This window comes from Fusarium musae, chromosome 2 (assembly GCF_019915245.1).
Source record: "Fusarium musae strain F31 chromosome 2, whole genome shotgun sequence".
Classification (NCBI taxonomy): domain Eukaryota; kingdom Fungi; phylum Ascomycota; class Sordariomycetes; order Hypocreales; family Nectriaceae; genus Fusarium; species Fusarium musae.
This window is the reverse complement of record NC_058388.1, coordinates 2,463,022-2,479,464: the sequence shown is the minus strand read 5'-3', so window position 1 is coordinate 2,479,464 and position 16,443 is coordinate 2,463,022. Positions and strand designations below refer to the sequence as shown.

Sequence of the window (16,443 nt, the reverse complement as noted above, 5' to 3'; positions counted from 1 at the left end):
AATAAAGACAGCACACGAGAGCCGACGTTTGCGTTGTCGTCGTTCACAGGCAAGATAGTCTGCATCCATGTAGTTCAGGCCCGTTTTCTTTCTTGGGGCATCAAAGTCTTTGCATTCCTTTTTTTTTCCCTATGACCGTCCGTGACATGCAGTAACCGGCAATAATCGATAAACCAGGCAACCGGCCCATCGCCCCCGTGCGCACGCGCAGTGCAGTGCAGACACGGCCTCTTAGTTCAGTTTACGCCACAACAATATCGTTCCTCCCCTTTTCCGTTCACGTCAATCATCGCGATACCATGCCCAAGAGAGAGAAAAGTCGGTTGCTGGGCTTTGGGGGCGGGTAATAGTTGGGGACGATCAGCTTAGATACCGATGCGGGTCTTGCGCCAATGCCTTCGCTTAGCGTTGTAGCTGTTTAGGAATGTTAGCCAAGGGTTACTCTGCTCGCGGGCGGACTGGTAGAGTCGTAAAGTTGTCGTCTCGAAGGGGGGAGTCAAAACGCACCGGATGGTGTTGCCAGTTCGGAGGCGAATCCATTGAGGCACAGGGCGGTTCTGCTTCTGGGCCTTGGCAAGCTTCTGCTTGGTTCGGAAAGACTTGTGGCTCTGTGGGAAAAAGAACAATTAGCGATCCGGTGTCATGGGAGCAGAGCCCGCCCTCGAGAGATTGCGATTCATTTTCATCATCGACGGACGCGGCGGGAAATATGTTCATTCGATGCAGACTTCCATTGTCGATGATGAAGAGAGCGAGCTGAGAGCGTGCTTCCGAGGGCGATAGGGAGGGGCTGTCATACCGGCATGTTGACGGCGTCGTTGGTGGTCGAGTCGGTCAGTCGTTGCCAAATGGTGATAGAGTATCGAAGTGCAGTACACTTGTTTCGAGGAATTTCGCTTCTAGGGTTAGGTTTTTTCTGTGGGTGGAGCTGAGGTTGGTGCCTGAGGTTTACGGTGTGAGCGAGATCCACCTCGGGCGGGCACCTCATGGATGGTGCTGAGGTAAGCACTTTTGAGCTCGGCTCGTGACTCTTTAGCTGGAACTCATGACAAAATTACACAGTACAGTACCTTAGTGACGGGAGTGGCTCGTGAGTTGTCTACCTTACCTGAGGAAATTATTGGGACGTAGCCTTTGTGAGAAGCATAATAGCAACCAATAAATCGATCTGACTGATATACAAGCTCTAGATGGACATGTATCGGATGTACAGATAGTTCTCTTGGATTAGTTAGTACCTATAGTGACTTAAGTGCCTATTAATGAAAACGCCTCTGTCTCAGGAGGGTTCCAGAGCACGAGACGTTGTAGATTCACTAGGGAACCTACCTACCTACCTACCTTACTTAGGTATACAAGTTGTGTGAAGTGACTTGACGTACTGGCCACTGACCAGTACAAGGCATACCTCGGTAGGTAGGTAGGTACATAAGAATTATTGATTACCTACGTACTCCGCCCCAGACTTGATACATTTTCAATTCAAGCAAAGTTCGATGACTGGAGTACCTAGGTACCTTTGGTTACCTACCTACATAGACTTGAAGGCCATGCATGCACTGCCACATATCAACATCATTGTATTTCCTGGCGAATGGCTTACACCACAGGCAGACAGACAGTCAGTCAGACAGTCAGTCAGTCAGTCAAGCAGGGGCTCATTGGAAGGCTGAGGTGGTCCGGGTTATTTTGTCAGGCGCTTGGACCAACCCAACGCCGCCAAAAAGAGCAACTTGTCCATGAGAGGCCGAGATGCATTAACTTAAAGGTCCAGAAAAGGGGACCTCTACCTAAATTTACCCAACGTATCCCGTATCCGTACTTTCTAGCTGTTCTACTTCGTTGACTAAGGTACTAAGGCAAACACCAACTGTACTTGTTGCTGCGAATAACGATAAGCGAGCTTATAATCCGTGTCCAACACTTGACAGCCATCCAACTACCTACCTACCTAGGTATCGAAACAATCCAAGTCGCGGAGCAGACAAGACAGACAGGAGCTTCGAAGCCGTCGCAAGTTGTTCATCATGGGAAACTCAATGTCATGGTTCTCCAACCTACTGTTTGCGAAAAAGGAGATCAGAATATTGATCCTCGGCCTGGTAGGATGACGTCTATCCGACTATCGATCGCATAGCCCCGAGACGCTAACCAGGCGGCATCATAGGATAACGCTGGAAAGACAACATTGCTGTATCGACTCAAGGTTCGGACCTCCAGACATACACGCGCATTGATACATGTTAACAGGCGCTCAAGGTCGGCGAAGTTGTCACAACGATACCTACAATTGGCTTCAATGTCGAATCTGTCACATACAAGAACCTGAACTTTAACGTCTGGGTACGATCTCGACCTCCTCCAGTCTCGGAACGGGCCAGAAGCAGGAATACTGATACGGGCGAGTGCAGGATCTCGGCGGCCAAACAAGCATCCGACCTTACTGGCGGTGCTACTACGCCAACACAGCAGCTGTCATCTTCGTTGTGGACTCAACCGATATCGAGCGATTACACACCGCTTCAGAGGAGCTCTCGGCCATGCTGAACGAGGAAGAACTGAAGGATGCGGCCCTGCTAGTCTTTGCCAACAAACAGGATCAGCCAGGAGCCAAGGGCGCAGGTGAGATTTCTGAGGCCCTGCGTCTGGGCGAGCTCCGCGACCGCAACTGGAGTATCGTGGCCTGCTCAGCGGTCGATGGCAGCGGTGTGAACGAGGGCATGGACTGGCTTGTGGTGAGTTTTGCTATTACCCCCGTACAACTCTCGAGGTGCTAACACCTACGTTTTCAGCAAACTGTCAACCAGGACTAAGCTCGATGACGATTTCTTCTTCAGCCCCGGTTTGGCATTGTACAACAGATGAAATGAAATAATAGTACCACTTTCCGGTTCCATCACACCTTGGTAGACAGCGCCCATAAGGGACAAGTGAAAGAAACGGATGGAGCAGATATCGGCGTATTGGCAGAGCGAACGTGCTTTTTTTTTCTCCCTCTATCTGTTTCTTCACTAAGAGATGAAAGGAATGAACAGCATGGGTGCGTTGCTCGAAGGAGGATATATCATAGTATAACTTTTTAATGCTACAATCCGGGTCCGGCTGAGTCCTGGCTATGATTCTCATGGACTTCTCGTTGCCAGATTTTCTTCGCGGGATGTTTGATCCTGATAAGAGGTGCAAACGATGTGACGGCTAGTGACTGTAGAGGTACGGTAGTTTTTGTAGAGGATACTACTTACGTAGGTAGGTACTAGATAGAATAAGGTAGTTTGATTCGGTGTCTTGGGAAATGCCAGGTTCTTAAAAGGGCTGACATGAGATCGAACTCACACCAGAGCTATCCTTCTTGAACAGCTCAAAGCAAACTTCATATTCGGGACTACTGATGAACATTCTACATCATTTCATCTCTGAAATATCCTTCTGGCTGTGGAGCTTCCACTGATAACTACTTGCTAGAGAGTAGTGGTTCTGAAGAATCGGGGTTGGTACTTGGCGTGCCTGGGCAGCTCTAAGTGGTTCACCGAGGAGGTTTTCTACCTCAATGTACTGTTCCTAGGGGAGATTTAGCACGTCTTTTTTTTTTCTCCCTTTCTTTTCCCGTCTGAGTAAGGAATGTTGATAGCATATGGAGCGTGGCTATCGCGTGTTTGTAGGGATGAGTTGAAAGGGGGGAGATCACGAGGGGCTGAGAACACTGACCTTTCTAACATCTATCAACATACTCGGTGATACATGGGCATCAACAGGTTCGGTCACAATCGTTGCTTCTATCATCTCATCTGTAAGCTCCTGTCCATAAGCTGCGGCTGCAGCTTGTATTTCTTTCATGCCAGGCCGTATAACCTCGTCGACGAGGCCAGGACAAAGCTGCATATCGCCAGTATCCAGTCTTGTCAGAGCACCAACTGGATTGTAAACTGCATTATAGAGGAGCTTCCTCCACCGAGAGAAGGTGACGTTATCATCGTAGTGGCAAGTGCAGCGTCCTCCAGCATTGAAGCGTGCTACAAGATCCTTTGCTCTCTCAGCAGCGTTGCCAAAGTCTTCAAAGGGGCCAATACGCAGCTCATCGTGCAGATTGTGTTGGATGGTGCCAGGTTTGGGCTCCGAGGAACCACACATACTGATACCAGAGAGAATTACATTATCCGGAAATGCCTCCTGGACAGGAACTTGAATGTTAAGTCCATTCTGAAGGAGCAGGATGGTGGTGTATCCGAGAGTAACGGCAGGGCGTATAAGATCAGCCACCGGTGTAGAGATCACTGGTATGTTTTTGGTGGCACAGATGATGTAGTCAAAGGGTGAGATGCCGGGCTTGGAGGCATCAGGAATAGATGGTAGGACTGTATCAAGGTTAGTTGATGGATGATGCGGTACTTGAAGTAGCCTACTCTCGGTTGGTCTGAAGCCAAGGATTTGGCCATGATCTACAGAATTGATGGTGAATCCTCGCTCCTTGACTATTTGATAGCTTGAGCGCAGCACAGCTGTAACCTCAGCCCGGCCTCCGGTCTCGAGGTTGAGGGCTGCTATACAGCCTATTCCCCCACAGCCGACGAGTAGGATTCTTGCCTTATCCATTGTGGCTCTTTGATGTTGTCATCAATACTGAAAGAAAAGTTCAACCCAGAATTATTGAGTTCCCAGTAGCCGTAGTCATCGTTATCATGGTTGTTGAGAGAGCGTAGTCTACCTGTATGCGGGGCCGGCTACGGGCCGGTATCTACCTGACCTGGGACATCTGACATGATTGGGCGACTTAACCTAGGTAGTCTACACAAAACGCATACTGTAGACTAGGCCGACAGGAAGGGTCTCCGTATCTGTGTGGTTAAACCGTTATACAGTTCAGTATGATGTACATAGCCAACATAAGTGTTGGGAGATTGTCCAGATTGTGTGCCTGAGTCTGTGACACGTTGACTTTGAGTCGGATGGAATTCGATTGTTTTGTCTTGCCCGTTTGATTATGATCCTTCTGACTAACGTCCAACATGCTTTTTCTCTCTCTCGCAAACTAAACCTTGAGAGGACATCTATCACAAGACCTGGTTCAATAAGTTTACTCTCTTACGACCTTGCCCCTTTTGGAGCTTCCCCTCATTTTCGTACCTTACTTGCTTACCTATACCGTAGAGACAGAGGCATGTCAGTTTATGGTTGTTAATTGCTTGCTCTCCCTGACTGCCCCAGCTTGGCCAACTCGCCTAGTGAACCCCCCCCCCAGGCCCGGGTCACCTAAAGTCCCCTAGTGGCACGGGCCAGACGTTCTCTCTTCAACTGCTGGTCTCATTCGTACATAAGTCAATGAATGTCTTGGTCTTGTGTGAAGCGAATGTGAGACAGGATCGTCTCAAACTCTCTCCTCGTCCAACTGCTTCCCTCATTTTGACCATCATCATATCATGACCGTTCCACAACCGATTTCTCCTCTTCCTCAGGCTCCTATTGCCACAGCTTTGCCCGATGCTCCACCAACCGACTTCTTTTCTCCTATTCAATGGGACGTCTTCTTTGCACTTGTCGACGGTGTCTTGCCCTCCATCACCTCAGAGTCCGATGTGACCGACGATCAAGGTCAGATTCAGCTTCCAGACCATGAAGTCAATGCTGTCCTCGATCGTAGTGCCGAGGCTCTGGCAGCCCCAGCCACTAGAGACAATATCCGTGCCTTTCTCCGTGATAGGCCTGTCAATGATGCTCGCTTTAGAGATAACCTCATGAGGACCCTGGCCATATCCCCGCCCGACCAACTCAAGCGCCTTGCCGGGTTATTGAGCTTGATGTCGTGAGTACAACTAGACGGGCCATGCTTCCATTTGTTTCGCGTCACTAAGTTTTTTTCTCAAGCACCCGTCCTGGTAGCTACTTCATCACCGGCTACTGGCAACCAATATACAACCAGCCCACCCACGTCCGCGAAGCTATCCTCAAATCATGGGCCACATCCCCCAAGGATCGCTGGTCCGCTCTGGCCAAAACGATGTCTGCCATGTCTTTCAAGGCATATTCTCAAACCAGTTCGGCTCTCTACCAGCTCTCGGGTTACTCAGATACCCCAAAGGACTGGCAACCAAAGGAAACCTTCGACTATGACTTTCTCCAGATCGGCCCCGGGGACGACGCACATGCCATAGAGACCGACGTCGTCATTATCGGTTCCGGCTGCGGCGGAGGTGTATGTGCCAAGAATCTAGCAGAGGCTGGCCACAAAGTCATTGTCGTGGATAAGGCCTATCACTATCCTTCAACACACCTCCCCATGGCTCAGGATGCAGCCTGTGCTCATCTCTACGACAACGCAGGCTTCTTTATGACGGAAGACTCTGGCTGTACCGTCACATCTGGCAGTGCATGGGGTGGAGGAGGTACCGTCAACTGGAGCGTATGTCTCAAGCCTCAAGACTTTGTGCGAGAGGAATGGGCGGATGAGGGCCTTCCTTTCTTCACATCCGCAGAGTTCGACGAGTGTCTAGACCGTGTGTGGGAGTTTCAAGGGGCTGGCACTGACCAGATACGCCACAATCACCGAAACAGAGTGCTTCTAAATGGCTCAAGCAAGCTCGGCTGGACGGCACGTCCAGCTCCCGTCAACACGGGAGGGAGGGAGCACTTCTGTGGCCAGTGTCACCTTGGCTGTGGCCTGGCCGAAAAGCGAGGGCCAGCTGTGAGCTGGTTACCGGATGCTGCCAAGGCCGGCGCTCAGTTCATGGAAGGATTTCAGGTCGACAAGATCCTGTTTGATTATGACGGGCAGACTGCCATTGGCATCGAGGGAGAGTGGGTGTCGAGGGATAGTGCAGGTGACTTGAATGACGCGAACAACAGAATCAAGAGACAGGTCATAGTCAGGGCCAAGAAGGTAATCCTTGCAGCCGGCTCGTTATGGAGCCCGATCGTCCTCAAGAACAGCGGTATTACTGTACGTGTCCCTGTCCGCAGTGAATAAAGGTTATTGGCTAACTTTGTCTAGAATCCGAATGTGGGAGCTAATCTGCACCTCCATCCTTGCAACTTTGTCACAGCAGTATGGAAGGAGGAAACGATACCTTGGGAGGGGGGCATTATCACCAGCTACTGTCCCCAGTTTGACAACGTCGACGGTAGTGGATACGGAACGAAGCTGGAAACGACGTGCATGGTGGTGAGTAACGAATCCAGTATTGTCGTCGAATCATCCTGACTCGCCATAGCCATTCACAATTCTGTCGCAAGCATCATGGACCAGCGGCCTAGATGCAAAACTCCATATGACAAAGTTGCGTCACATGAATGCCTGGATATCGTTGACCAGAGATCGTGACGCAGGCAGCGTCTTTCCAGACCCCACGACTGGTCGACCTCGCATTGATTATACTCCCTCGGACTATGATCGAGCCCATACCATCCAGGGAGTTGAGGCTCTGGCCAAGATATGCTATGTCACGGGAGCAGTCGAGATACGTCCTCTTCTCAAGGGTCTGGAACCCTTTGTGCGCAAGGGAGAGACGTCCTCGGAGCATTCGCTAGACTCCAAAGGCTCAGTGGCCGATCCGGAGACCACTGACCCAGCCTTTGCCTCCTGGCTCAGCACCGTCCGCGAAGTGGGCAACAAACCACCGACGGCCCCTTGGAGCTCAGCCCATCAGATGGGCACGTGCCGCATGAGCGCGAGCAGCGACGAGGGCGTGGTTGATGAGAAGGGAAGGGTCTGGGGCACGGGTAACCTTTACGTCGCAGATGGGAGCGTGTTTCCCAGCGCCAGTGGCGTGAATCCCATGATCACCATTATGGCCATTGCGGATTGGATATCACGCGGCGTGGACGCAGACCTGAGGGCGTGAGGGGTAGTGATTGTGATATGACAAGACAGGAGAGCCGATATAGCTGTAGCTGTGTGTAGTGTTATTGTTGTCCTGTAAACGACTGGACGTTATCTCCCGAGAGACATACAGGGGATTTGATAGAGTCATAGTCGGCGGTACAGTAGAATACTTTGACTGGTCTTCGAGTCCGCATCAGTCAACCTGCCCCTGAACACCGTATTTCCTAGCAACGAAGTGCCATTGACTCGTGAATGAGGACTAGGGAAGGCTTTGCTTCCGTCGGCAATCCTTGGGTTCGTTGGTCTGCTCCACGCAGAGACTCGGGGTCATTTCATGGCCGAAACGTATTCCGCTTGGATATCACCAAAGACATTCTTCCAGGGATACAACGAGGCCTGAGTCACGGCTATGTTATGTGGCCAACGTATAGACAACGAGTTATGGGGTGTAAGTAAGGTGAGTGTACAGTACAGGTGAGGCAAAACGGGTTTCGCTTATTAGACTGTTTGCATCGGCCTTGGGTTCTCGGACCTAGGGTAAATTTTGGTGGGTGACTAGAGAAGAACTAGGCAACCCTCAAACCAGCAGACCTTGAAAAGGGTAGCTATCGGCGTTTCAATGGCCCCAGCCCGTATCCAAGGGAGCGGTCGCTGGTGCCACGTCTTGGATGGAACTTTAAGTGAGGCTCTCAACTGTCTTGGAGTTCTCGGTAGTACCGGTAGCGTAGGCCTCCTGCCTTTTGAGAGGATAAAGGCTCCAGTGCGGGGAACGGCACGCCACAAGCGAGCACAGCCACCCGGAGATCTGCAAGCCACGCCCGACTTTAATCCAGTGCCGGGCCAGGATCAGCGGCATTAGTGAGTGAGTTGTGCTCAGCTGTTCCAGGGACAATTGACAACAGGTCAGCAGGTGTCGCTGCCGCTGTCACTATTATGTTTGTGAGTCAGGATGACGCTTTGAAGATTAGATGTGAGATTGTTTCAGATATCGACGTCACGGTTCGATTAACTAATGGCTGCCATCGTTGTAACTACCTAGGTAGATAGGTAATTCCCAACACAAAAGTGACAAGCAGGGGTACTCGACCTGGTAGTAGCGGTTTGTAGTTTACAGAATTCAGGTTATCTCAAGATACAAAGACAACAATCTCACTTTGCCCGTGGAACTTCTAATTATAAATCGATCGATCGATCAATTCAATGTGAGTTCCCATATAAACGCCTTAGTCTTTTTGGTGCTATTCGAATACCACTTCAGCCCCCAAGATCTACGACAGGCACAAGCACTAGCGGTAGTAGGAGCCTGGGAGTGTCTGTAGTATTGGTGATTAGCTGTCAGATTTCTTCAATCCCATTCTGTGCTTGCCGTCAAGCATTCTGTCAAGCTGTCAAGCTGTACCTGTATGCGAAAATACTTTGACGTTGGTTGACTAACAAAGTCGGTAAAGAAAAATACGGGTCGTTCTCCCAATCTTCCAGACTCATGCCGGGTGCATTTCCTAATTAGGATCAATATCCTTGACAATTCAGCCACTTTACGGACTTGCCCGCCAAGTGATCGGTCGGCTTGAGTGGGTCTTTTTCGCCGCCATCGGGTCCGAGCCGCTCCGGCTTCTCAATGCTTAGTAGACTTCGCAAAATCCATCAAAATTCCTCATTGAGGCTCGAATCTTGATACTTACGTTTATTTTTGGCAACATTGATCTGCGTTCCCAGAGTTTTAAAGCAGTGGGCCGGGACTGGTAGTGCGGAAATACCAATTTACAATGGAAGTTTCCTGGGCATGGGTAGTGGTGTAACATTTCTGCTACCCTAGAAGCACGGATATCAAATGCAATACCTTTTCACAGCCAAATAGCTACTTGATATGCCCACCATTCACAATTGAGAGGGCGAAGGATGCTCCAGCTGGTGAGGTACCTGGCTATTGAGCAGGTCACTGACCGCGAGGCTTCCTGTAGTCATGCCTGACTACCTATCGTCAACCCGGAATGCCATGTATATACCGAGTAAGCAAAACCATAAAGCGAGCCGTGCTCCGTGAACCTCGTGACTACCTATCCATCAACGTCACCTCGGCCGTAGCCCAGGGAGCAGAGAAACTTCTGACCCTGGACTGAGGTGCCAGAAATAACTAACCGGGAGACTACCTGGCGTATGCTGAATGTGTCTAGGTATTTTTGCCACTCAAGATAGAAATCGTAGTTTTTTCCTATCTCACCCAAGGCGGCTACAGAGACGTTGTGAAACCTGGGGTTCTGACAGTCACACACCATTACAGTGATAGCGTACATACTTGTACATGCCGTGTAGTCAGGGCCCATGAAACAAAATGCGACCTGACTTTTCCATGTGACTTATGACGACATGGGAGAAAAATGCTGCGGGCTACAAGTGACCGGCCACCTCTGGGGAACGGAAACGGGCTTCTCCGTCACCTGCATTTCCCATGCGCCTGCATGCATGCATATTCATGCGATGCCAGGCCTCGTAGAGGAAAGGCAGAATTGAAGAGTTGTAGATCTAGTACCTACTCCGTCTTTAGATATCAAACTTCGATACTACTACGGAGCAAGTGAATCAACGTAACATGCACCAGAGATAGATAGTACGTACATACCCGGTAGCGACAAGCGCTGTTGATTCCAAAAATAGCAGGGCGTGCCACGAAAGACTGCGCCACAATACGGGGCTAGTGGCACACCTAGATCCATTTTCTAGGGCTCCTTGCTCTCTCTCTCTCTCTCTTTCTCCCAATACCACTCACTGACTGTCTTTTCAGCACCTGGTATCGGTACTTTTCAGAAGGCACTTTGGAAGTCGCACATGCATCTGTTTCTTCCCTTGGGGAGTCTTGGTTCCGGCGCGCGGCCGAGCGATCAGTGGATCCATCCATCCATCTTCGGACCCAAGCTCCAAGACTTACTATGTATGTTCGGTCGGTGATTGACGTGCAATCAACCTCCTTCGGCTACGCGTCTCTGAGCGCGTCGTACATACATATCATTCATTTCACCATCATCTAGCACTCATGGCCTGGTGCAAGGTCATTGGCGACGCAGTCATGCAAGGGTAGATTACCTGATGCTGTGATGCTTCTAGAACCGCACCACGAGTCCAACAACAGGATGGAAAAAGGGTGACCGGACCCCTTGCTTATGCCCTTTTATCCAACAATTAACAGGGGGTCACCTCGATATTGGGTCTCGGTGCCCGTTCTCTGGAATGCATCACGCCGCCAAAAGTCCATAGCGGATCGGACCAAGATGAGACAAGACAGACCTTTCTTTTTTTTTCTTGACTCCAACGCAAACTCCGCACAAAGGGCCAGGCGCCTCCTGAAGAGATTACTACGTATGGGCTTGTCAAAGTCGCTCATCTTCCACTTTGGGACTGGCTTTTCCGTCGACTCCATGACCCTTTGCCTGGTCTTCCCAGCTCTCTTTGTCTTGAGCCATCTCTGGACGATGATTGGTTATAGAGACTTGAGCCGAGAAGTGCCCCTAGCTCTGATTGGTTCATATTGTTGACCCCTGAGCCAATCACAGACTGTAAGAGCACTTTCACCAGAGCCTCACCACACGTCTGACACTAGCATGGATGACTCTTCTTCGTACCAGGACATCGACGGGCTCTCATTCCTCTCCCGTCTTCTGGGAGCCACCCTGGATCCTGATCTAGCCCCCGTGCTCCTTCCCTTTCCTCACACTTGGATAAGTGTCCTCTCCTTTCTGGTATCCGGGCACAGAACTATCCAAGATGCATGGATCATGTCCCTCGACCTTGGACTCTTGAAGCGACGGGATGAAGTTTCATGGCCAACCACATCGTGAGAAGCCTATATTCCCCTTAAAGACGAGACGGGAACGACGGGAGCGACCGATACCTTATGGACCCGAGCCGTTGAAGGTGAAGATACCCCTTATTAGATATTCATCAATGCTGAGGAATAGGACGGAGAACGGCGGAACAAGGCTGCTTTGGTAATCGTGATAGTGTAATTCCCTCACTTTCCGAGGCGTGTTCCGTCGAAAATTCCATGATAATACTTGCGGTAGGGGAACAACGGCTCACGTCACGGAGACCGGTGTCGTAATGGGAACTAAACCAACTACAGAATGTAGAAGCAGTTGCAAAGCCGAGCATTCGTGCGTCTGCTACCTATCTAGTGCAAGTACCATCTCATGCGTATGCGTATGCGCATGCAGGTCATCTCGTAAGGTGCACCTGGACAAAGCGTCCGCTGAATCCCATTGATAGAATCGTAATGACATTGTTATTACCATCATTTCGCCAGCTGAAGATCCTGGGGCATCAGCCAGCCCCGGGCACAATATTGGCGGTTGATCTCACCGAGCGTGGTATCGATTAGGGTGTGATGGACGACGAGTCGTGCGAGTTCCTCGGATGGTAACTTGTGGGACGCGGGATACCGGAGCGCATGAATGTCTGAGAGTGAGGGCACGAATGAGCGAAAACGCCAGTGCCTTCTGTGGAAACGGCCATATCCGCCCTCGAGGCTTTACTGAATTCTGAAGCCCGCATAAGCCGCGCTTCAAAGCTCCCCTCCTCAGAGGTTTCTATATGCTTGCGATGGTGGACTACGGAAACACTCGGCAGGCAGCGCAACAAAGTATGCCGAAGGGCAACGAACCCACTACGTACGGGACTGGAATGAAACAGAGAGTAGGAGGACTTAACAACCATCGATCGGCCCAGGAGCAGGTCGCCTAATTTTGCCAGGAAGCGTGCCGACCTGGGTGATCAGTCTGTTCTGTATGGGTTTATGTGAGGGTGAAAGTGGCATGCTAGCGAGGACTAAACACGAAGCTGCAGGAACATCACTTATCACATTTCAACCTTTTCCTGCCAATATACTACCAAGTGTGGTTTCGTTAAAGGTCCATGCCAGTTAGAGGAAGTATACAGCACAGGGGCCAGGCCTGGTCTCTGATCAAGGTGTGCACACGGACGCATATAAACCAGACTGGTGGAAAGGACGGCATTGATAAGAGACCAGGATCAAAGACAGGGAATATGAAGAAGCGCCGGCGTTTGTTTCGTTTCCTGTTTCCTGACAGGAGAGCGCCTAGAGCAGCGCATGGTCTAGGCGTTGAAGTGTGGTAAGACGTCAAATGGTGAGATTTGTGGGAGGGGGGAGGTGATATTGATTCATAGAGTTGAGATCAGATACTGTACTGTTTGAAGCCGCTGTTCGATTGCCCAAGCTATATTGAAGCAATGACGAGGGAGTGAGTGTCTTTGATCCTAGAGACAGACATTTGTGATGTGACTTAGAAGAAGCGGGTACATGGGCACAATAGCACTCCAAGTACCGGTACTTGAAAAGAACGCCACACCCACACACAGTAAAAACCTCTTCCCAGATTTTTTTTCGTTGCCCTACATGAGTAAGGTAGGTAGGTACCTATCTATCCGTAGACCAGGGTTTATTCACGCGATTTGAGTCAATGGCAATGCCCTAGAGACCATAGTGAAATAACAGTGTAAGAGAAATGCGATTATTTTGTGCCGTCTGCTTGCATTCTTTCAGCTGTCAAGGTATCCATGTATACCTACTAGGATGTGCCATACAGACTCTCAGCGTACGATACCTAGGCAAGGTACAGTAAGTATTGCCTGTTGGGTAAGCCAGCATATGCAGGTCAACACAGCCGCACGCCTCCTCCGAGCAAAAATGCAGAGAACCTGACCTGAATATTGCACACCCTCCGAGACACCCTGGACATGGTCAGTGTGCCGTGCAGCTGCAGATGCATCGCAGATGTGGAAGAGGCCAAAGAGCCTGGCTAGTCTGGTCGGGCTTACGCTGCCCAGGGCGGGCTTGGAGGTCGGTGCCCGTCATGACCTGTAGGGTGACTTGATGAGTGAGGTGGCTTGGCTCCCTCCAACAGTGGGCCGCCGTCTATAGCCACTTCACTAAAACACTAAATACAGGGCTGCCTTTTAGCTCATCAGTCCCCGCTCCGACTTCACCAGCACCAACACCAGCACCACCAGCGGCTTTTCTAAGTTACCCACCACCAGCACCACCGTGACCTCCCAACCCCAAAGTATATCATCTCCCCACACCACCTGCATCCTCCGTTTCCCCTTCCCTCTTCTTCTTCCTTCTTTACGAGCAATTCGTCCTACGTTCTCTTTCTTCTTACTCGGTTGCGGCAGCTTAGCAGGCGATTTCACCTCAAAAGATCAGACAAGATAATACTATAGTACCGCCCATCAACCTCTACTATCCCACCTATCTACCAATCCCTGCTCTGCTCCGTCTTCCGACATTTCTCTTTATTTGATATATTATTGTTCGACATCACTGGCACCGTATTCCGCCTTCAATCAGCGATAAACGCAACGCCCGACGCCGACGTTTGACGTTTATTAAAACGTCCCGTTACCGTTCTACGATACCCGCCACCCCCCGTTCCGCCCTAGCGATAGACATAGCATAGACACCCCTGCGATCCGCTCCGCTTCGCTTCACTAACATGCCCGTCCAACTACTTCCGGCGTCGGCCGCCGCTTTCGCTCCCCGGGCTTCATCAGTCAACGTTGTCTTGGGTTCAAAAGTCGAGTCTTGGCTTACACAGACTCTCAAGCGCATCAACCGCGTCAAGCGTCCTCTCAACTCTGTACCCCAGCATCAGCGGTGCCTCACCGAGACTCTCTCGTCACCAAACGCCATATGGACCTTGACCTCTCTCATGCTGCCCAAGACCCCCGAGTCAGACTTCAAGCGTGATGCCAGCAACCCTCTGGTCGAGGCCATCATGAACTACGAGCTCATACATGTCGAGGCTTACATTGTCCATGTCGACATGGTTCTGCGAAATGAGGTCGCCTACAAGCTCACCAAGGACACCATCGATGCTCTCGTCGAGTACCACAAGGAAATCCACTGTGTCGATGCAAAGGCCAACACCTACGACTGGACAGACAAGGAGCAGCAATGCAAGAAGCTTCACGACGATTTTGTTCAAGACATCAACAAGTTTGTCTTCCGCACCCACGTCTCTGCTCTCGAGGGTCTCGAGGAGGAGGGCGCTGGTGAACTCCTCTGTGGCAAGAGCGAGGAGGTCAAGAACTGCATCAGTGCTCTTATGAAGCCCCTGTTACCCCCTCCTCCTCCTCGTGTCGTCGAAGTTGTCCGACAACCTACGCTGCTCCCTAGCTCTCCTGTCAACAACATGTGGTCGCAGCATGGTCTTCACGGCAATCTTGCTGCTGTTGACTCATGGAGGGTACTTCCCTCAAGCCCCAGCGTCACATCATCGGCCGACTCAAACACAAGTCCTATCTGGGCACCCATGACCATGGATGATCTGTCACCTACTCCCGCCTTCACCCAGCCTCACTCCACGGCCGGCTTCTTCTGGAGCTCGCCTCAAGTGACAGCACCCATCCCCGCTCTCCCTCTTCCTAGTATGCTCGCCCCTGCTCAATGTGGTGTCGGCATGGGCATGACAGGAATGGGGGGCATGAGCGGCATGAGCGGCATGGGAGGCTTTGGCTGGGACCGATACCAAGAGTATGCGACCATCATGTGACAATCAGGGCCCCAGGACAGCTATCCAGTGGTGACGACCTCGAGCTATTAATACTGCACCAACCCCTTCCTCGTTTCCCGGAGAAAAGTTGAAGCTCTTAAATTTCGCAGCGGCATAGAACTATCATCCATCATGGGCACGGCATATCGGCGTTTTCTTGCATCAGGAACGGTGTTTCGAACAGTTTTATAACAATATCCCCTCTCGCATTGTTTTTGTTCTTTATCTCTTTTTCATTTTTTATTCTCTTTGTCTTCATAGCAAGCGTTCTTTTGGTTTAGGGGAATCTGGTCTTATCACCCCCTCCGGGAAACACTCTTCAACGGTCGTTCACACAATCTCTCTATCGTTTCTGGACTTTTCTTTCATCTACCACAACACCACATGGCTGGATCCGGGGCGGGTATTTGGATGCATTTACAATTGGGCAGGGATCCGATACAGGCGGCTTGTTTTCTTTTGGCCTTTTTCCTTCTTTGGTTCTCAAGAAAAAGACGTACACGCAGCAATGCACGACGCTCGGCTCTAGTCCGAGACAGAAACTTCTCTGCGGATTCTTCGCTGATATCCCCGGGACTTTCTTTTTCCTTCTTTCCCCCCTTCTTTCCTTTATTTGTTCGGTTTAGAGAGGCTTTTTGGAAGATACCCCTTACAGACGGGGACGACACACAACTGACACACTCACTTCGCTTCGTTCTTTGGCCTGCTTCCCGATTCACGACGATATTATTTTAATGGCGACCTCTTCTACGACTCGATGACGAATGACTACTTTTTTTTCAGACATGATACGATTTACGAGCGAAATCACAAATAATCGGCTTGATGTCGAAACCTGACTTCTTTTCGAAAAAGTATCGAGCACTGAACCTCACGCTTCATTCGGCACGATGTCCAATCTCGAAGATGGTGACTGGACTGGCTCCAGGACATTGCATCTGAACACAAGGCCGTCTCGACTACATCGCGTACGCCACCAAGGGAATATCTGGGATATCCCCGTAAAGGCTTGACACTGGCTGTCAAACGGGATCACCACCCTGCGCCGATCGACTTATAGTCTTC

General features: G+C 50.6%; 5 protein-coding genes across 5 annotated transcripts; 3 read left to right on the top strand and 2 right to left on the bottom strand.

Moving 5' to 3' along the window:
* Positions 1–365: 365 nt before the first annotated feature.
* Positions 366–805, bottom strand: J7337_002684 (uncharacterized protein; the record flags this gene model as incomplete). Its single annotated transcript, XM_044820411.1, has 2 exons — positions 366–608; positions 800–805. The coding sequence occupies 2 exons, from the start codon at positions 803–805 to the stop codon at positions 366–368; spliced, it is 249 nt and encodes an 82-aa protein (XP_044684711.1).
* Positions 806–2,027: 1,222 nt separating this feature from the next.
* On the top strand, positions 2,028–2,813 carry ARL1 (Arf GTPase arl1; the record flags this gene model as incomplete). Its single annotated transcript, XM_044820410.1, has 4 exons — positions 2,028–2,102; positions 2,251–2,343; positions 2,412–2,735; positions 2,793–2,813. The coding sequence occupies 4 exons, from the start codon at positions 2,028–2,030 to the stop codon at positions 2,811–2,813; spliced, it is 513 nt and encodes a 170-aa protein (XP_044684710.1).
* Positions 2,814–3,681: 868 nt separating this feature from the next.
* On the bottom strand, positions 3,682–4,590 carry J7337_002682 (uncharacterized protein; the record flags this gene model as incomplete). The annotated part of the gene is made up of 2 exons (XM_044820409.1): positions 3,682–4,352; positions 4,401–4,590. The coding sequence occupies 2 exons, from the start codon at positions 4,588–4,590 to the stop codon at positions 3,682–3,684; spliced, it is 861 nt and encodes a 286-aa protein (XP_044684709.1).
* Positions 4,591–5,414: 824 nt separating this feature from the next.
* J7337_002681 (uncharacterized protein) lies at positions 5,415–7,832 on the top strand (the record flags this gene model as incomplete). Its single annotated transcript, XM_044820408.1, has 4 exons — positions 5,415–5,797; positions 5,860–6,931; positions 6,983–7,153; positions 7,203–7,832. 4 exons carry the CDS (start codon positions 5,415–5,417, stop codon positions 7,830–7,832), a joined length of 2,256 nt encoding a protein of 751 aa, XP_044684708.1.
* A 6,487-nt stretch (positions 7,833–14,319) lies between these two features.
* Positions 14,320–15,378, top strand: J7337_002680 (uncharacterized protein; the record flags this gene model as incomplete). Its single annotated transcript, XM_044820407.1, has 1 exon — positions 14,320–15,378. One exon carries the CDS (start codon positions 14,320–14,322, stop codon positions 15,376–15,378), a length of 1,059 nt encoding a protein of 352 aa, XP_044684707.1.
* Between the last annotated feature and the right edge of the window lie 1,065 nt (positions 15,379–16,443).